Here is a 21,650-nt window from a genome sequence, read left to right as displayed (position 1 = left end):
ATAGGAAGCCTGTGTTTGTAGTATACTGAAAGAAGAAATGACAGGCTCCTCAGGAAAATGAGACACTGTACAACCTCAGCAGCACCAGCAGCCCTGAGAGGAGGACTGGGGCACTTGCTGAAGGACACACCATCTACAAAAAAGGACCGATGCTCATCTTGAACAGAACAAGGAAAGAAACTGAGTTTGGAGTAGGCAAGGGGAAAAGAAACTGATGGAGTCTAGAAACTTCTGGAAAAAAGCTGTGTCAACTTCTACATGGGGCTAAGTCACCATCTTCACCCTCCCACTCCTTGGTGTTTATTAGGAAGCTATTACTCATTCTGATCATTGCATACAAAAAGGCTGCTGATCAATACTGCACAAGAGTGGTAAGTGATCAGTGATTAAACATCAGTGTATGAATTTATCTGCCTTAACATGCCTGGAGTGGAAGGAAACAGGGAGAAACCGTTTCTGGGCAGACTCCAGCGATGAAAATCGACAACTTGCCCAACATCAGATGATGATGGGAGGAGTTCAGAAGGAAGAAAGAAAAGACGTACGATAATCTCAGAAGGTTAAAATGTTGTTTTCCTCCAAATTGTTCACAATCAAATATGCCTTTGAAAAGATCTACCATCTAAACAAAAAGAAAATCTCATTTAGGGATGCCAAAGCAAGGCTATTTTGATGACACAGGTGTCATGCAAACAGGCCTGCTGTGACCTGAGTCACCGCTCCAGGTCTCCTGTGATCTTTTTCTTGATCGGTTTCACACAGGAAACCTTCATATCTGACACACCAAAAATAGCATACGGTTTACAAATGAAAATCCTGCTTCAAAAAACGGCTGCAACTTTTTTCTTTTTCAAAATGCAAATGCACTTTCAGTACAGTGCAATGACGACTGAAAGCACTTGTCCCTGCATTCCTCAGATAGACTTATGATCGGCTACATTTAGAAATGATGCAGGAAGGAAAAAAAAGAGAACTAAGGTGTGTGTGTGTGTGTGTGTGTCGGGGGGGGGGAACCAAAAAAAGCAGCAATTGGAATCGAATAGCTAAACATGAAAAGCAACCAAAAATAACATACAAACAATCCTATAAAGAAAAATGCATAGCTAGAAAATTAAGTCCAAACTGCTGAAGGCCCTATCCAAAGGTTGAACAAAAAGGAATGGATGCCTTATATTCCTCATTCATCCCACCTATATTGAAACACTTAAACAGCAGTCATCTTACCTTTCAGAGATACATAATGCACCAAACCCTGCTGAAAACCAGTAACCAGCCTTTGAGAATGCTGGTGCCGTAAAAACTCCCACTGCTTGCCCCGCAAGAGGAAGCCAGTTACACCAGCTCCAAAGCACCCATAAAAAGGGCTGGCTGCTCCAATGGGTCCTTCTCTCTTCATAGTTGCACCCAATGACCACAAATACTGAATTCTGCACTCTATGTGAAGGACTTCTGTAATTACTGTGTTCTTCTTGCAAAAGAAGAACAATCAGGCAATACTAAACACGGCACTAACAAAAGAGTTTGAAAGAAACTTGACAGATTATAGCTTTATTGTAACCTCCAGAATCTGGCTTTAATGTTGCTGAGTTGTAGCATTTTTAGCATGTTGGCATTCTAGATGTTTCTATTAGAAAGTCATGAGATGGTGCAAAATCATGGTGGGGGGTGACCAAAAAACCTTTCCAGCTGTCTTTGCTTCTATAAAAGAGCTGCTAAAAGTTGTTAAAGGCTCTAAAATTAGGCACACAGCTCCTCCCTTCATTGTTTTAAATAACAACATGATTTTTAAGCCAATTTCATAATTTTAAGATACAAATCTCTATATAAATAGCCTCCCACACCACTCTTACCATATCCATTCATATTATTATACACACATCCTTAGATGCTAACGTTACTTGGTCTAACGTAAAAGCCACGCAACAAACCCAGAAAAATTATTTTAGCAATTGCAAAATTCCCTTCCTTCAGAAACAAAAGCATCTCTTGGTACACAGTGCAAGTAGTCTGAAGCTACACATGGCATGGACTGAAAAGCTGTGTAAACCACTCTAGAACTGTTTCAATTTTTCACCTGCCAAACGAGGAATTGACAGATAGTCAAAACACAAAAAAAAGGCAAGTTCACTGATGAAGCAAATTCTTCCCCTTTTAAATGCACCTCTAAATTAAAAAGTTCCAATCCAACAAGTTTGCAAACCCTGCTTTATAAATAACAAGGGGAACAAATATAAGATGATGTGGCACACAAGTGGACACAGACTCTTGCCCCACCAGCCCAAGCCAGCCAAATGCCTTTTCAGCATACTAGATACTACGGGAGGGTAAGTGCAACTTGAGTGCTGGTGAAAGAGCAGAAGGTAATTAGCAAAAGTGGTTAGATCATAAGCATATTTATTTTGAAAGTAAAGTAATACAAGTATTTTAGCTGCCGGAAGGAAGACATATTCCTAGTCACAGAAGAAAAGGATGAAAAAGCAAAATCTTTCCTACATTTTCATTGCTACAAATTAAAATCAAAGCTTTCTAGATGAAGACTTTATTTTTTTTTCAAACAAGAATGACTGAAAAGCTGGTATCTTAATGGAGAGGGTCATAATTACATTTCTGCTTTCCCAAATTCAAAATTAGTCAGCTTTTAAACCTAACAGCAAATGATGCATCAAAGCAGACTTGCTAAGCCAAGAAGAAGGAACTTTATTCCTCAGAACAGATGCAGCACTGCCCAAGAGGCAGTGAAACATTACAGCTGTTTTGGCAAAACCTGAAACAACAAAAAATTACACAAAGTGGTGTTGTTTTACTAAATGCTGTTTTGTTTTGGAAAACACAAGCGAGATGGTTCAGGTTAGTTAAGACCCTTAACTTAGAGTCATCAGTTTAGACCAACTGGCAACCAGTTGTAGCAATGTATCTTTTCCAAGGAAACTTTGCAGACATTAGCTCAGGTGGATAGAACATGGTACTAGTAATAACAGGGCTGCAGGTTTGATTCCGGTCTGGGCCATTCACTTAAGACCTGGGCTTGAAGGTACTTGTGCATCCCTTCCAACACAGAATATTCTGTGATTCTGTGATTTAAGATATACCACTATGACAGCATCTTGTTTTCCTGGCACAGAGACACATGGAGGCAGAAAGCTCTAGCTGACAACCCAATTTTTTGCTCCCATTTTACCTTAAAAGTGTTTAGATGATCTAAACAGTGTGACTTTTATGTAATGCTTTTTATATATAAGAAGTATTTTTATATAGATGTATATACAGGTAGATTAAAAAAAAAATTAAGCAGAAAAGGGACGTACATCGTGAACAATAAAACAGCATTTGCCTCAAGTGCTGGAAGCTAGCACCAGACTGAATCTTCTGTGCAATTTGTCTCTATGATAGCTTCTTTCCTCTTTCTCTGTCATGCAGCCAGAAATGTAGAAAGTATTACATATCAACATAAAATTGTAAACCAAACCTACACTCTTTTACAAAAGCAAGGTCTGCATATTTAACCCTAAGCATTGAAGGGGAAAACTTTCAACTGTGTAGAAGGGTAAGAGAGAGAAAACACAAATAAATTAGTGTAATGAGCAATTACATAAAAATAAATGCATTACATTAATTGCCGAAACAGGAAAAAACATTTTGGACAAGTTTATTCTACTGCTTCAAAGCAACAGTACAAATGCCAGCATTTGTCTAATTGCCAGGCATCTCAGCCACATCCTGACTCTCCAACTTCCCACCTCTCCTAACTGAAGACTGAAGACCTGAACTTTCCATGTACACCATGCATTCCTTCTTACTTCAGCTGTGCAGGAAAGCCAGCAAACTACTTACACCACGTATCAGAAAAAGTTTTTTTACCCAGAGGGTGGCTGGGCACTGGAATAGGATCCCCAGGGAAGTGGTCACAGCACCAAGCTGAAGAGTTCAGGAAACGTCTGGACAATACTCTCAGGCACAGAGTGTGATTCTTGGGGTGGCCCGTGCAGGGCCAGGGAGCTGGACTCGATGATCCCTTCTAACTCAGGATGTTCAATGATTCTGTGATTCTATTAATATGCAGCCCCTTAGTCCTCAAGTACCTCAGGAAGGGTGGAATTATGTAAAAATCATATCATTATTTCCAGTTAAGCTTATTTATAAATATTATGTCTGAAGGGAATTCCTGCAGAAATTAATACCTTTTGACCCACAGTATTCTCCCAAAGCTTAATTGTAGCTCCATATACACCAGCAGCATGTAGTTCTTAAAACCTGTCAAACATTCTCTCCAAAAGCCTTCCAAGTGCTCCCAGGAGCAGTGATGATCTCTGGAAGTGCAGTGATTCTATGTTTTTCCGGGGCTTGAAAAGGCTGTATGCAACCAGGCACTGCAAAGTAGTGGTACTGAGGAGGATCCTTCAAATCCAGCCTTTCCTGCATGGCAAGGACTTTAGTCCTAAAGATGAAGATCTTGTCCTTGCAAGGTCTGTTTAATTCTTCTCAACTATTTAAAGAAATCTAATTGCAAAAGTGCTACATTTATTACATTCTGAACCACTAAACCTTAACAGTGATGTCTAACATCCCTCCTAATAATGTAAAACCAAAATATTTCATGAATGATTTCCCTATTTTTACTGAAGCATGCAGAACCTACGAGACATGTGTTCCCACTCTCCACACTAAAGAATGAAGAGATGAAAGTATGTAAAAGAAAGCTTGAGATAAGGTATGCCAGCAACTAACCCTAGTCTTGCACTAACCCCCACAGCCCCTGCAAGTTGCACTGCAGACACTTTTTTTCAACTGTAAACTCAGAAATACATTCATAATAGTTGCTTCATCTCAGCGAGTACCTTCCCACAAGTAGCAGGTGTAGGATCTCATAAACACAGCTCTGGAGCACAGGCTAATTTTCTGCTCAAAGCTTGAATGAGTGTGAATTCACCATTCAACAAGATTCCCGTTATGCAAAATTCCATCAGTAAGTTTCTGCTCCATGTACTGCCACAGACAATTCTCCATGCCATTGAGACTTCCCTGTACAGAAGCCTGCTCATTCCTCTGCTTACCAACAGTCGTCTTTCAGCAAGTTACACTGGTGCTTCAAAATCCTGAGAGCTCTCAGCTAGTGGTAAATTGCTACTCTTCACTGCTGCAATGAAATATAGCAATTCAGCATGCCGTAGATAGTGTTTTGGTATCTTAAGTCACTGGCTAAGGTCAGCAATTTAGTTTCTTTTCTACTGCAACAAGGAAAAACCCATTCACATTTAAAATCCTTAGAATGAATCCTCCCACAAATTCCTCCACTAGTTCCCAAGACAAATATTTCCTAAGAGCCCAAATGAAATGTGCACAACTAAACAGAAATAAATTAATTTTGCAACATTAATTAAAACATACTGTCTCCAAAATTATTATTATTATAAATAACTAAGCAGATCCAGAGGCATCATTTATGGCCACAACAACTACTTTCCACACCTCTCAGTCCTAATTCTGTTGTTGATACTCAAGAGTAAATCAAAAGTAGCTCTTCTGAAATCAGGAGTCCAAATTGGTGGAAGAACAGAAAAAAAAACAGGTAATTTTTCAGGCTAAGAAAGGCCAACAACAAAAACCCACAAAAAATTCAGGCAGGAAAAAAGTTGTATGCCAAAGCAGAAAGGTCACTCCCACTCTTTCCCTCCCCTGTTGCTTATCTTACATGACCTCTTATCACTGATGAGTTTGACACTACTTACAGCTACAAAAAATTTAGGATTCTTTAAAAGCCAGTTTTGTTGCATCAGTCCTGGATGCTGATTTTGCCCTAAATGAAAATATCTCAGGAAGCTCTTGCTAAAAGCAGCACACCTGAGGAAGGAGTTTCTTGCCCCCATGTATGAGGCCAGGGCAGCCAGACTGCTGAAACCATCCACAGAGACACTCAGCAACAGCAACATGCCTGGTCCTCCAGAATATCCACCTTTGTCCACACCATTAAAGAAAGCATATGGTATTACTTCTGTGCCTGAATTCTTCCAAGCCAGAGAAAAGACAAACAGGTATTAAGTCCAAAAAAAGAAGCCAGAAGACTGAAAAAAATCATCCAAGCACATATTCATGATCCACTTTAGCTTTAAGGATGTCAGAGCTCAAGTGTCCAGGACAGGGCCTCATAACAACACCTGAACCAACCACCCATGTTTCTCTGCTGCTTGTCAATGAAGCACTGCCAGACAATAAATTTTGGCAATTCCTCTCTTCCCCAGTCCACTCATAATAATTTCTCATCTCTGGAGCTGAGAGGGTACCCTGCTTTAAGCTAGCTCTGAGACACTGGAACAGGTGAGGAACGGTTGGGAAAGCGACTTGAACTGGGAATTAGATTGAATAACAGATATTAGGAACATAAATAGCTTTTTCCTTGAGATCAAAATTTAACTACTGAATCATAACAAGCCAGTTGTTGCTACTGAAGAAAGAAAAATCTTGCTGTTTCTAAACTACTTAAAAACTGACCCACTAGAAGTATGAGAAACCAGCAAAATTATTAGGTATCTCATAAAAATTAACTTTTCTCAGTATCTTCCTGTACCTAGAAGACCTTTACTGGACTCGTACTGATTAAAAATACCAGACTATGTATCAAAAGATAAAAGCAAATTACTTAGTGATAAAATGCTTTATTAGTTTAAAAATATATATAAGCATGGGCTACATCTTTCCCTAGATGCTTGTTAAGCAAAACGTAACCAGAGGTAGCTGCATGGTACTTTTTCTTAAACAAATATGTGTTCACAAGAGTAACTGAATAGAATCGTAGAAGGTTTGGAAGAGACCTTAAAGGTCATCTAGTTCCAACTCAGCCCCCACATGCAGGGATGCCATCCACCAGACCAGGTTGCTTCAAGCCACACCCAGCCTGGCCTTGAACACTTCCAGGGAAGTGGCATCCACAGCTTCTCTGGGCAACCTGTGCCAGTGCCTCACCACCTTCACAGTAAAGAATTTCTTCCAAACACCTCATTTAAATCTCTCCTCTTCACTTAAAACTGTCACTCTCTGCCTGTATAAAAAGTCCCTCTCCCCCTTTTTTCGAAGTCCCCTTTAAGTAATGGAAGGCTGCAATGAGGTCTTCCTGTAGCCTTCTATTCTCCAGGCTGAACAACTCCAGCTCTCTCAGCCTGTCTTCATAAGACATGCTTCTGCCTTCTGATCATCTTCGGCCCTCCGCTGGACCCTCTTCAACAGGTCCATGTCTTTCCTATGTTGGAGACATAGGATGGATGCAGCACTGCAGGTGGGGTCCCACAAAAGCACAGCAGAGGGGCAGAATCCCGTCCCTCGCCCTGCTGCCCACATTGCTTTGGATGCAGGCCAGCAGAGAGTTGGCTTTCTGGGCTGCCAGAGCTCATTGATGGTGCATGTCCAGCTTTTCAGCCATGAAAACGTCCGAGTCCCCCACAGGGCTGCTCTCAATGACTTCATCTCCCAGTCTGTGCTCATAACTGGGATTGCCCCGACCCAGACGGAACATCCTGCACTTGGACTTTTTGAGCTTCATGACAGTGCTTTGTTACAGTTACATGCAGGGACACCATGACCTCATCTAGCAAGTCTGCCCAGTCTTGCAATGACAGAAGTCAACTACTTCTATATGCTAAGCCACCACTGCTCAACATACAAATGACAACCAGCTAAATTAAAGAGTCACACATAGTCCTTTCTTCATAAGGATTTTGGCTTATGTTATTCTATACCATTCATTTGTATTACCTATATTTATGATGAAGATACAGCAATTAGCTGAAAATAACACAGAAGGAACAGGTATAAGCAACTTGCAGACTGCTGCCCAGACGCTGCCGGGCCAGTCATGTGAATGACTGCCAGAAATATGGTCATGCTGCAGGAGTGAACTAAGGTTCAGTGGGGACACGGTAACTGCCTGAATCCAGACCAAAGAAAGGTAGCTTCTCCAGCAACTCCAAGGCTGCTTCAGGCTGTCTGAAGAGTATTCTCAACTCCCCAATTATTTTCAACTGCTCAGTTATGACCAAGACTTTTAAATGTTTTTTTCTCAAGGTCTTCACCCAGGAAAAGAAGTCACACAGCACAATTTGCTGGACTCTTTCAAACAACGTAAACCACTTCCCTTTTAGGAAAAGAAAGGGAAGTCTAAGGAACACATATGTAATAATTAAAACGGGTTCTTTGATGTTTTGCTGAATAACTGAAGTGCAAGACAGAAGTGCCTACACTCAGCCACACCAGCAAGCCCAGTTCATCCCTGATGTTCAGCTACAGCTGGAGGTAGCACAGCCACCATCGTGGGCCTTGTGTTAGGGGGCATGCCTTGCCACATTCACTAACAGACATGTAAAAGTGCTCCTGCGTGCACACATCCCTCAGCCCGTCATCAGCAAGGCCTCCTGTGCTCAAACCAGAGTGACGCTCCAAGATCTGTGTTTCCTTTGCTGCCAGTGACAAGGGCACTTCATTATATCTCTGACAATTGGAAAGATGCATAGGAGGTGATGAGGACGTAACGACAGCAGCATGGGAAAGGCCTGACAATTGATTTTATAGGCATTTTTTCCTCTTCCGTAACAGCTTTTCAGAGGATGCACAGCACAGGTCCACACAGAGCCACCTCTACTGCCAAAATTAAGAACCTTGGGCAACAGAAAAAACTCTTGAAAAAACACACACACACATCCTGGTGCAGTTTTTGTTGGACCATTTCACCCATGTCTTACAGACTCAATCCAGCACCAAGCATGTATCTGACTGAACATATAAGCAGCCTCTGTGGTTCAAGTGCAGCCTATGCTCTCAAAGGTGAGAGCATCCTTCACTCCTTCCCCATCTTCTCCTGCTGTCACCAGGTCAGCTCTGAGCTGGCTGGAAGCCACACGCACAGCTTCATGCCAGATTAAATAGAGCTGAGCCCATGGCCTGTGCTGACACTGGTGTTCCTCTGACCACAGTAACCATGAACTAAACAGGGATCTGAAAATGAATCCAGCTAAATTAGCCCAATGAAAAATAACCCCAACAAAAATCATACAAAGAGATTTCAGTCTGCAGACTGCATAGGTTACACGTGCCAGTCTGAGCTGAAGAGGGGCTTGCAATACAGCCCCAGATCAATTCCACCTCCCAGGAAAGTGAACAGGCAGACAGGTTCAGCTCGTGCATGAGAATGGCAGCTCAGACTCTGATCACTTCAAATCTGCCATAAAACACCAAGAAGAGTCACTAACACAGGCCACTTGAACAACAAACAGTACAGTCCTGCTCCTAAGGGGAAACCAAAACAAACACCTCCAGCAGAAGAAACGTCCCACTGCATTTAAACTTCTGTTCTTACCTTACTTCTGTCTTACCTTAACCTTTACCTGGGGCAGGTACTACATCCATTACCCCACCAAGCAGTCGTGCATCATGCAACTGCCAGCCCTTCTTCCATAAGGAATGGCTCGTCTCAGCAACCCCAACTGGCAATGCCCAGCCTCCCCATCATCTCTATTCCCCTGGTCATGTCGGCACAACTGTTACCTGGACTGGGCTGTAACCTGAATTGGAGACTTAAGCTGAAAAGTAACACAAGAATTAAAAGAAGAGTGAAAGATAAATCCAGCCAGATCAGTTGCTTGTCACAGAAACACAAAGGTTCATGTGCCAGGAAGGTGATGGAGCAAACAGTCAGAAGCGAGGGAGTGCAAACACAGCTGAGAAATGGACTCATCAACCTCACCACAGCCCAAGCCCAATGCGTAAAGAGCAGCTCACTCCTGATTTCCTACACTCTTTCAGTGCTGCTTAACTCGCTTTGCATCATCTTTGCTGTGAGTGAGGAGCACAGACAGGGCCAGTTTATTTAACCTAAGTGGCCAATCTCCTCTGGTAGGTCAATGGCCTGTCACTGTGCAACCAACACCTCAGTTACTCAGCAGGGCACCTGCCTGCAGGCTCTCTTAACTGTGAGCAAGATAACACAAATACCTTAGATATAAGGTTCAGAGGATTCCCTGGATATTGCCAGCTCCCTCGTCATTACTTGAAAAGAACCGTTTGTGCTTTGTACAGCTCTAAAACAGTTAATTCAGGCAGATTCCAGCACAAAGAATGAGCTCTGATGTCAAGTCAAGCAGCTGGAAGCCAGTGAAATGAAGAGTGTTATTTCCATGCACAGCTTTAGGAAATCTATTATTTAAATATTCTGTATAATTCTCAGGTTTGCAATTCAAAAACAAAACTGAAAGGTTTCAAGAAAAGTTCTCCATAAATTGTCTAATATCTTGCAATTCCATTTACAGTATGGTTCTAGAGACTAGTATGATTTCTCTAGAAAAAGATGACCCTTGTTTCTCCACATACCAATTTGTGGAGAAAATTTCTGATTTTAGAGAGCTTTTCTGTATGACAGACAGAAGTATAAGAAAATTCATTTCAAGTTAAACTAGACAAACTCCAGTTTAAAACCACAAAATATCCATTTAATAATTAAATTAACTGTTGCACCAGCTTATTCAGGACATTATTTTTTTAATGGAGTCCATATCACATGAAGCCTTTAACATGAATCTGAGGGCTTGTTTTGTTGGGTTTGATTTTTGGTATTTTTTCACTTTAGCTTCCCCAGATGTTATAAATGCAGTGAAATTCTGACACTTCTGTTATTTGGATAAGTCTAGGTGATAAATCTAAAAACTGAGGAGATTGTTTCTATCCCTGGTGTGAAACTGAATTTTCACAAGAAACCTTCTCAGGGACATTAAAAGAGGGAGGACAGGGTCCTGTCTCCCTCACCTTTGGGCATATGCAGATTGGATCAGGAGATTCCAACAAAGGACAAGGAGGATCATTTTCCTCTCACTCCAGCTAGCACTGATCTTTCTATAGGATTTTACCTGTCAAAAGCCCAGATATTATCACATCAGAGGAAAGGCATTCACAGGAGGCACTCCTGAAAAGTCTCCCAAAGGGTTCCCCATGGCTCCTGTCAAGATGCTCTGGCAGAGCACTTATGAGAGACAGTGCATTAGAGGACAAGTTGGACAATGGCTCTTGCAAAGCTCAAGGACCACTCAGGAGTCCTCAGATCTCAGAGCCTGCTCCAGACAGAGGAGGAGCCTGGCCGGATCTCCGTGACCCAGTTATGGACCACGTACTTCTAAGAATAACTTCCACATCAAGCAAGGAGAATTTTCTTCTCCCCATAAACATATCCTTTACCCTCATAACATTTTTATTAAGACATCCCTCAACATAAGTGCCAAATAAACCTTTCAGATACTTGAATTTCTTCAGCATGCACACAGCCCGAAGCATGTGTGTATTTCCCTATCTCAGACAATGCAAAGCAGACACAAAGAGGAGCCCTCTTGATAGGATGGATGCCCAAAGAAGCAGAGACCAGGGAAGAAACAGCAGAATAGCAGAGAGGAGCGTGGGGACAAAAGCGCCAACCTTTATAACTGGGCTGTTCACTGAGACAAAAATACTGCAGCGAAGCCAAAGAGGTCAAACATCATTTCCCCTCATCTGATAATGATGACTGAGGAAGTTTGAATTCATAAAAGGCACAGGCACATCACACACCCTGGAAAGACAATCCTACCAGCCTTTGTTCAAAGCAGGAATCCCTATATGAATAAATCAGATTTCCGAGGGAGGCAGAAATAGGGCTTGTAACAAAAATTTTCAGCCACCCCTTAGCTCGAGCAGCACTAGTGGGCATAGCTATAATCACAGCAAACCTACATAATGGGTCTGAACTAGCTTAGCCCTTTCCCTGCAAGCAGAGAAGCTGCCACATCAGTAACTCCGTTGCTAGGGCAACTGCTTACTTTCCATATCAACTGCAAACTCGTTGCTATGGAGACACATATACAAGAAAAATTCCTCTCTATAGCCAAGGACCAGATGGTAGGGAAGTCATGGACTAACGGGCTGTACTAAGTGGGACGCAGACCACAGGACATTTAGAGCTGTACGTTCACAATAGGATTAATCTCAACAAGTAAATTCACAGGTCTGGCAGTATAAACAAAACCAGGGAACTCCACATCTACTCCCTGTCATGTGATAACTTCATACTCTGGCCAACTATTATTAAACTGCTGAGCTCAATGCAAACAGGTTTGTACAATCAAGGACTCAGCATTTTCCCTTCTTTAGCCCAGCTCTCTGTCTCGATCCAGTTCAGCTTCATCACAGTTACATGAACAGCCATGCTTCTGGCTTGCCAGGTAAGCCTGATGGCACTGCAGCTGAATTGGAATAGCAGCAATGTAAAAACAAACCCCCTTTTCCCAGCATTCCACACTAGATCTAAAAGCACTAGGACAGGGCAAGTCAAAACACAAAGTGATGAAGCCTGTCCTTTTTTTTTCTCCCCCCTCTCCATTACAAGCATCCCATGTCAGGAAATTCAAGCATTCATATGCAGGCAGAAAAACCTGCAGACTATTAGATGCATATTTAGCCCCATGAATATAAACTAGTGGAACTCAAGACTGAGAAAACTACTATGCAGAGAGAGTTCAAAAAAGAATGAAGTGTTCAGCAGAACTTTTTTTTAGAAAAATGATTACTGAAAGGCTACATAAACAAACACTGGAAAGCACAGCTATGAGAGGAAAAGCTTCTAGCTTTTCATTATGTGTCAATGCACATCACTGGAAAATGCCTGCAATTCCCAGCATCTATTAACTCTTTCCCCCCATACTGTACACGTTTCAGAGCTCATCTTGTTAGCATTTCATAACATGCCATTTGCTAAATGCTGCTTTTTTCTTTTTTCCATGCAAAACCAGTAAAACAGGCAGATCCCAACCCTACAATTAGCAAAAACTGTCTGCAAAGGAGAAATAGCATAGAATGATTCCTTACAGATGAAAGCCCCCAGTTCCTCTGCCCCAAGCCCCATACTAAAACCAGAGAACCTTTTAGATAGACACCTTCCTTCTGAACAGCAGAGATATTTGCTGCAAGGTACCGAATCAAATCCAAGCATGCATACACACACACACACACACACACACACACACACACACACACACACACACGAAGGTATTTTCAAAGCCATCAGTTGACATTTACTGCTTTCCAAGTCCGCAATTAGCTGTCAAGCACCTGATTCAGCAACTCTGACCCAGGGCCAATTCTGCACTCAGGACTCTGTCTGCCACATCCCTTGGCCAGGACACGAGGAAAAACCCAGCAGGGGACTTGAATGACCTGCTGTGGTGCATTTTACATTTGAGATTCCCATCTCATTCCCCTTAAAGCTGGCTCCCTGCAGTTATTAGCATCTTCAGGAAGTGGAAAAAATTCTTTCTCAAAATCTGGGATTTTCCTGGACTTAATACAACTCCACCTTGTGATTCATACAGGCAAGGTCTCCCACCATACCTTGCTATCTAGCTATGTAACCACGGCTGTAATCACAAATTTGAGATGTGGGTGAACAGTCACAGTCATGCATTGTGCTGCACCACCTCCCCACAGAGCAGCAGTGCAGTGTGGTATTGTTCAGATGAGCTCAGTGGACAGCCGGATATTTGACAGATAGACATGAAGACTAATTCCTCATAGGAAGGAAACTGAAATCTAAACAGTCAACTTGTAAACAGAGGAAGAAGGACAGAACAAAACGCAAATGGCAAAGTTAAAGTTAAACACATCCTTGCCAGTTACCATATTTTAGTGGGTTTTTAAATGCATTGTGTGAAGATTTCTTACAGTCTGGGACAGGGTCATAAAAGTCTGTTGTGACTTCTGTTATTACAGTCTCGCTTCCAAACCAGAATTTAAGACTCTGGCTTACATAAAACAAGATCTGGTTTGGGAACGGGTTTTTTTAATCTCACACACATGCTTTCACAGCAATTAATTGATAAAAATACAGACGAACTGTGTGTGATCAGCAATATGAGGACAGTGGATTCTAGGTAATAACACCTTTGAGAAAGAAAGAAAAAAAAAATAGACATGTCAATCCTTTAAAAATGAAAGCTCCATAGAAAAGAAAGTTAACTCATCTAAAATGAAAAGTTGCTCGTTTAGGATAGTGTGTGACTCTTCCTCTAGAGTTACTTGAGCTTCTATTCCAGAACTTTTAAAGTTAAATTGCACACTAAATAGGGAGAACAGCACCACCAAGAGAAGTTTAGTTTCAGGGTAACAAGACAATCACAGCATTTAACTCACTGAAACACAAAAGCTGAGTGCCTCTATTGTTTTGGCCAGGGGGAAGTGTTCACTTTCTGATCTTCAGCCAATTTTAGACACAGACCACGACGGATGTGATTCTACCTGCTATTTATTTCCCTAACCTGTGAGAAAGGCCTCTGAAATTAATCTGCAAGCCAGTACTTTTATCAGTATACTCATACTTTGCCAAAGATTCATCCAGTCCACTGCTTTCTTGAGAAGGGCCCCCTTTGGAAATTGATTCCTGCTCCCAGGCAGACTCACAGAGTAGAAGGCTATGCAAGGGACTGCCCCCACCACTCTGCTCACTTTCCCATTCCCCTGCACACAGCCTCTTCCTGCAGATTCGCCACTGGGGAATCAGCAATGAAACCAGGAGACAACCACTGAGATTCGAAAGCAAAGATGTGCTCCCAGGGCTTCTGCTCCACACCAGCTGCAGAAGTTACGTGAGCCCAAAAAACATCAGAAATTTTGGTGAATGGCAATCTTCACCTTTGATGCCAGACCTGTCTCCTCTCTTTGAAGAGTTCCTCTAAAACCCCCTTGAAATGGACCAAAGCTTCATCACTATTACCCTCCCTATGTAAAAGAAAGAAAAGTTTTTTTGGATTACAACACAGACCAGGGCAACAGCAATGAATTCTTACATAAGGCATACCCTTTCACTATACATTTGTATAAGCCAAGAACAGCAAGCAGCCTATTTATAACATGATTACATTCATCTAGTATAGCTGGAAACCATTACCACAGCATGATAACTAAAAACAATATTTAACCACTATGCATGAAGACACCAGCTGGGGGGAAAAAAACACACACACACACACACTGAACACTTTCTTACAGATGTCTAGACAATGAATTTAATAAAATCAGAATGAGCAATGCTAAAGAAATGCTGGCTCTCTGAACTTAATTGACTACATTACCAGGCACAGGGTTGCACATTCTGTATTTCACTGTTAAGGACATATTCTGAGACTAGCAAGCGAGTATTTTCAGAGCCAGATATGTTTCCACGGTTCCAAACTTACCTGACTTCGGTCTTTGTCCACTTTCTTAAAACACTTATTCAAGGACAGATTGTGTCTCACAGAATTTTTCCATCCAGTGGGTGCATTTGCAAAATACGGAAAGTGTTCCAAGATCCAGTTGTATATATCCTTTACAGGCAGTCTTTTGGTTGGCGAATCCTCGATGGCCATAAATATGAGGCAGCTAAAGGAATAAGGAGGTTTGCAGTTGGGGTTCTGCTTGGCATCGTAGGGCATGTCAGAGTGGGCAGGAGACGGCGGCGTGTCATCACCGATGTCCTGAACAGGGCTAACGCTCCTTAACACCGAGTCCCCAAAGCTTTTCAGCAAGTTCTTGCTCTCATGTAACCAGTTCAAATTAGTTAGTTCTTCATCTTCCATGGCCCCTTTATCTAATCTGATGGCAGGCAAAGAGAAATCTAGGTCCTCGTCATCATGAAGTGCCTTTGATAAATCGCTATCTTGATAACGCTGGCTCAATCCACTGGGAACACTAATTCCTGAGCCCTCTGGCTTCTTACTGGGAGGCATGACTGGACCCATTTAGACAGCAGCTCCTGGGAGAGTGAATCCAAAGAAAGGGGAGAAAGAGAGAAAAGTTAGCTCATTAAAAGGTCCCGCGTAACATTTTGACAGCTTTTCCCTAACTGGTCTCTTGGCCTTTTGCCATCTGTATTAAACATGACAATGTCACATAACGCTCACCCACAACTGTTGAGTAAAATAATCGAAAGTCAGCACAAGGGAAGAAACTTCAGCTGACGGAATAAAATGGTTATCCAGATACACCTCAGTTTGCATGCACATGAAGCTCCACAGAGGAAACACCAAACCATGTCTCTTTAAAGAGGAAGCAGTGTTTTCAAACCATTGAATACTCCAATTGCATCACTTTAATAAGGATGTAAACTAAAAAGAAAAAAAAAAAAAAAGGCTTACGGCCAGTTGCTGCAAATTAATTACAGCTGTTTCACATTGGAGGACAATATAACAGCACCATGATTAAAATCACTCTAGCTAAAGACCTATGCAGACAAACATCCAATCTGACTTGGTTGCACCAAAACTCAGAAATGAGAGCAGAACTTCAAAAACAGCAAGGTCAGGAGAAAGTACGAGGTAGTTTTGGGCCCAGGGCCAAGAAATGGGGAAGCAAGTGCCAGAGCAATAGAGCGCTTTAAAAATGTATGTAAACAGAGACGATTTTAACATAAGCTGAACTTATTTCAAGTACAGTAGAAAACAAGAGTCAGAAAGACCTCTCTGATGCTCAGCAATGGCCTGTGAGAGGTGGGATGAGGTGCTGAGGGTACTGCACCGGCAGGCCCTGGTGGAACACCTGTGAGCACTAATATTTGGGATTACCCGAGTACTTCAGAAGCAAAGTTGCCCCTGCCCAATTCGAGAGAAGCAGACAAGTCCAACAATTCTAATTCAGAAGCAGGAGACAGGCTCCCTTAGCTTCTACACACAGTCAAACTGCCAGGAATTAGGTCTGGAGACGTGAACAGAAGCAGAACAAAAACTGGATGGAGTTAATAATAACAGAATTTAAATGGACTAAACTTTCTGCACAAAGTGTTCTTCTGAACAAGAACAAAATGATTCCCTGTACCTAAAACACAACCCCAGCAGTTATCTTAAGTCATGCAGTCACACAGTCAATACTGTAAATGAAAGGCAAAAAAGCTACAGGTAGTAACAGAATGAACCATCTATCTGCAGGGAAGAATAGAGCAACCCAGCCATTACAGGAAAGAGAAATAATGGACTTTAATTTAGCTGTCATAAATTGACAGAAATGAAAACTTTTAAGTTCTTTAGGTCTTTCTATAAAGAAGTTACACCAAAGCAGAAATTTATTAAAAATTAAACACAAAGAACTCCTCTTCACAGAAGCCCGTCAATACACTCAACGCGTTCCGTGAAAATGTGCCGTTTTAAACAAGTATCTGGAAAAGGAAAAAATACCGAGGCAGATATAAACACCAGGAGGCCGAAACTGCGTCGGCCCCACTTCCTAGTTTTCAAAACTGCATCCAGCGCAACCAGAAGGTAAACAAGGGAATGGCCAGCGTCCAGGAGCACTGGCATTCCCTACCTACGCCGCGCACTCAACTTTGACTCCAAATGGAAGTTCCGTCCCATGAGCTTCTAAACAGGAAAATTATATGATGGCTGACAGTAAAGTAATTTAATTGCACTGTTGCTATGACAACACGCTGCTCTCTTTCTGTTTAATTTCCTTATTTGCCAGTATCCTCCCAAAGGGCCGTATCACTTCATGATTTTTGTCTCCCCCGTCTCTCTCTCCCCGCTCCAGGCAGCGGGAGTGACCGGGCGGCCGCGGCCCCGCGGAGCCCCCTCGGGCCGGCAGGGAAGTCCGGCGGCGCCCGGCCAAAGAGCGGCTCCCGGCGGGGCCGCCGCGGGCGGGCGGGGTGCCCGGGGCAGCCCCCGCGGCGGCGCGGCCCGACTGGGGCCACACCGGGGGAGTACGGGGGGGCCCGCCAGCGAGGCCCGCGGCGGCTGCGGCGGCTCCCCACGGGCAGACAAAGGAGCGCCGGTGACAGGCGAGCCCGCGGCCGGCCGGACGCGTTTAAACCCACGGGAGCTCCGGCGGGCGCGCCCCGCACGCGCGCCCGCCGCGGCCGGGGGGGGGGCGCACCGGGGCGGGCGCCCCGCCCGCGCTCCCACCGCGCCCGCCGCGCGAGGGGGGGGGGGGGGGGCGGGCGCCCATTGGCCGCGGCCGCGGCCAATCAATGGCGTTGCCAGGCGACCGGGGCTGCTCGGGCCGGGCGGCGCGCGCCGCGCTCCCCGCCGATGCCGGCCAGGTGTCACCGGCCCGCGCGGCCCCGCGCGGCCCCTGCACGTGCGCGCGCGTGCCCCGAGCTCCGCGCCCGGGCGCCGCCGGGACCCCCGGCGGGACCGGCTCGGGCCGGGCGCGGCCCCGCGGCGCGGGCGCGGCCCGGGCGGGCTCGGCGGGGTCGCGGCGGCGCGCGCGCCGGGCCGCGCACCAACTCCCGACCAAGTTGTGGCGCGGGGCCGGGCCGAGCCGGGCGGGACCGCACCGCGCCGCTCCCCGCGGCCGGCCCCGCGCGACCCCCAACAACGACAACGACGACGACGACAGCGGCAACTCACCTGGCGGGGTCGGCGGTTTCACCGCGGTCCCTTCATGGCAGCGGCACAAAGTTTCATCTGACGGAGCCAGGCATGGCGCGCCCCCGCCTCAGCCCGAGCCCCGGGGGTGCTGCGGGGGTCCCGGCGCACGGGGCTCCGCCGCCTGCATGGGGCCCGCCTGCCCCACGCCCGCCCCGCGCTCCCGACGGGCAGCGGTCCGCCTCGGTGCGAGCCCGAGAGCGAGAAATTGTTTCCACTGCAAACAAAAAAGGCGACACATGACCACGGAGGGAGGGGAGAGAGGGAAAACGTGGGCTGGGCCAGCCGCGACGGGAGAAGCCGCGGAAGGGAGGGCCGCCGGCGGTGGGGGAGGGCGGTGGTTCCTGCCGGCCGCCGGCGGGGACCCAGCCGCGCCGTCCCGCTGGGCCCTCACCCGCTCCGGCCCCCGCCCGGCGTCCGGGTCGTGCCGGGCCGGCGGCGCCGACCGGAGGCGGGCGGGTGTCCGAGGTCGGGCGGGAGGCGCTCGGGAAGTCCTGACGCGCGGAGAACCGGCAGCCGCCGCGCTCCCACTTGTGCGAGTCCCCCTTTCCCCGGCTGAACCGCGGTGTACACCGAAGGCACCGTGGAGCCCCGGGAGCCCACGGCTTAGCATAGCGGAGCCCTGCTTCTACCTCACCCGCAAGAGTAGCGGGGGAGGCATCTTTCAACACCCTCCCAGTGGGCAGGTGATTTAATTCCTCCCGAAAACGGGCGAACCTGCCGGCCCGGCGGCACACGCGAGCCCGCCGGCCAGAGCCGGGCACCTGCCCCGCTGTGTGAGCGGGTGTGCGGCAGCGACAGGCGCGGGATCCCGCACGGCGGCTTCGCCGCTGGCTCCGGGAATGCCAAACTACGGCCACTGCTGTGCTGTGCACAGTAAAGAACCGCGTTGCAGAAACCTGCGCTAACTGCCGCCGGGGGGGAATGAATATTTCCTGAAGGAAATCTGCTTTAAAAGAAAGCTTGACTCAATTAGGGAAAATGGTGCATTTTCTCGTCTGCTATCATACCCTGACATAACTAGTATTACCTTGAGTAAAAAAACCCTTGCCATCAGTTGAATTAAACTTGATTTAAAAATAAAGAAGTTGTCCGATCTAGACAGCACTAGCTGAACGTCTCTTATGTGTTACAAGCCGTATCTCAAGTAGCTTCAGTGATTTGCAGCACAGAATTAAAGTATGGCTGTCTACCCGCTAAACAAGTACATGGAACTGTTTCATAGCTGGTCCACAAAAATCAAACATTTTCTACTCTGGGTAAACAACACTTGCAGATTTAGCATACTTTAAAATAAATTTTCCTTTCACTATAGAAAATGCCCACTGCAGAAATGTATAAACAATATCACTTAAGTCAGAAATACAGGTATCCTTCGCAGTGCAGTCCTCCCTGGATGCAGAAATTAACACTAAGCCAGGAAGGAAAACATTTTAGGTTTTTTTTTTTTATTATTTAGAAAAGTTAGAACAGCTGCCTCAAGACCTTTAGGGAATTCTGCATTATTTCCCAGTGGATGGGTTACCTCCTCTAATCTCTTTAACACTCCTGAAATTCACCAGTTTTAGATAAGAGTGGCAAGCACCTCATTCTCAAAGTGTAGGGATAAGAAGCATTTCATTGATTCTCTGGAACTAGAAATTCCTGTCATAACTAGCTAAGACTTCTTTTGCCGATAGCTTTCCCTCCCCTACCCAGTGAACTGCTATTTCACATTCTTGCATATTTTCAAGAAGATACACCAGCAGCTGAATTGCAGAATGGGAAGAATACCTATCAGGCAGCAGAGTATCATCATTACCCACTGGCAATCCTGCCCTGTGACTCCACCAGCCCTAACACTCCAACAGACAGCAAGACCATTAGTTTACACAGCTCTTATCTCATGGCCATTTGGTTTCAAACCCAAACTAAATTATCAAGTCATAACTCCACCCACCTGAATTTACTCCAAATGCTTCAGACATTTTTCTGAGTGAATCAACATGCCTCTTTATTGGCAAGCAAGGAGATTTATTGCATTTATTATCACTTGTAAAAGTCAAGTGTCTTGAAAGACTACCAAGAAGAATTCAGCTAATGAGAAGTATTTCTGAAGTGAGAAAGGGGAAGCCTCATGAGATGCAGGGTAGTATGCAAAGAAAATTATACCCTGAATACATTACGTATGCATCCCATTCAGCTCAGTTCTGTTCAGAATTAGTGGCCCAATTCCCCATGAATATTGGTGGAATACGATCAGTTTCAGAGTTTTCTGGTTTTTCCATGGCAGGTAGGAATTTCCCCAGAGCGCACGCTAGAGATCGCATTGAAGGGCCACTGTGAGACATCTGCCGTGTAGGCAGAAAAGCCGGCAGGATGAAGCACAGGGGCCAGCAGCAGGTGGCGGAGAAGGTGAGGAGAGCAGGGGACAGACTGCCCGCTGGGTCGGAGGGCTGGCAGACGCTCCCCGCTGAGGTGCCCCATGAGAGGCAGCAGCGCAGGGCAGCCTCTCGCTGCCTCCCGCTTACCCCTAAGCTCAACAGCAACTGGAGCTGCTGACTTGCAGAGCGCTAAAATACCAGCAACAAAGTAAACATCTTGCCTCTTGGGAAGGCTGCTCCCCAACTTCTGACTTTTTGCTGGAATACTTAATACAACTAATTTAAGGAAGGAACAGCGTCTCATTCAGCTCTGTTGAAAGAACATTAACTGCTGGCTTAGAGACCGCAGCAGCAGCAGAACAACTAATGTATGGCCATCAAGTAACTAAATACTCACTGTAATCTCAAGCAAGCCCCCAAATTTATTAGGGTGTTGATTTCCCCATTTCTGAGACAGCAATAATACTAATTCATTTAGCATAAGATTTGCAACACTGACAGATGAAACTGTTTGTACATAAAGACCAAAGTACTTGCCGTACTGAAGGCTGATTAGAAGTTCCAACAGTGCAGAGCTGCACTTTAGCCTTGTGGGCTAATATACAACAGTCTAATCTTTCCACTCAGATTTCAGAATACCAACTGCAGATGTTGCAGTATCTTATTTAATGAGGATTTCCAGCCATCTCCCTATACTCCTTTATCTCTTATCCTACTCTAGATTGGAATCCCTGAAAATTTCCCACAAGCTATCGAGCACACAAGCACAGCAAGGGTCATGGGCTCACAGGCTCATCTTCCCCCCTCAATCTCTGTCTCTACTGGGAACATGTTTCTTTGCGAGTATTATGACCATGTGTCGTGGTTTAACCCCAGATAGCAGCTAAATACCACACAG

The 21,650-nt window shown here is 45.0% G+C and overlaps 1 protein-coding gene across 10 annotated transcripts in view; it reads right to left on the bottom strand.

Annotated features, from left to right (window-relative positions):
• Positions 1-21,650, bottom strand: part of FOXN3 (forkhead box N3) — a 216,629-nt gene that overhangs the window by 125,489 nt on the left and 69,490 nt on the right. For 9 of the 10 annotated variants that reach the window (XM_040066834.2, XM_040066832.2, XM_040066830.2 and 6 more), the window contains one exon: positions 15,231-15,787. In XM_040066834.2, coding sequence (XP_039922768.1) covers positions 15,231-15,773 — 543 coding nt within the window. In that variant the 5' untranslated portion in view covers positions 15,774-15,787. Of the gene's footprint in view, positions 1-15,230; positions 15,788-18,371; positions 18,510-21,650 lie in introns of those variants that run through there. The other variant, XM_040066831.2, reaches the window with a different exon arrangement.

Source organism: Hirundo rustica, chromosome 6 (genome assembly GCF_015227805.2).
Source record: "Hirundo rustica isolate bHirRus1 chromosome 6, bHirRus1.pri.v3, whole genome shotgun sequence".
NCBI lineage: Eukaryota > Metazoa > Chordata > Aves > Passeriformes > Hirundinidae > Hirundo > Hirundo rustica.
This window is presented reverse-complemented; position numbering and strand designations above follow the sequence as displayed.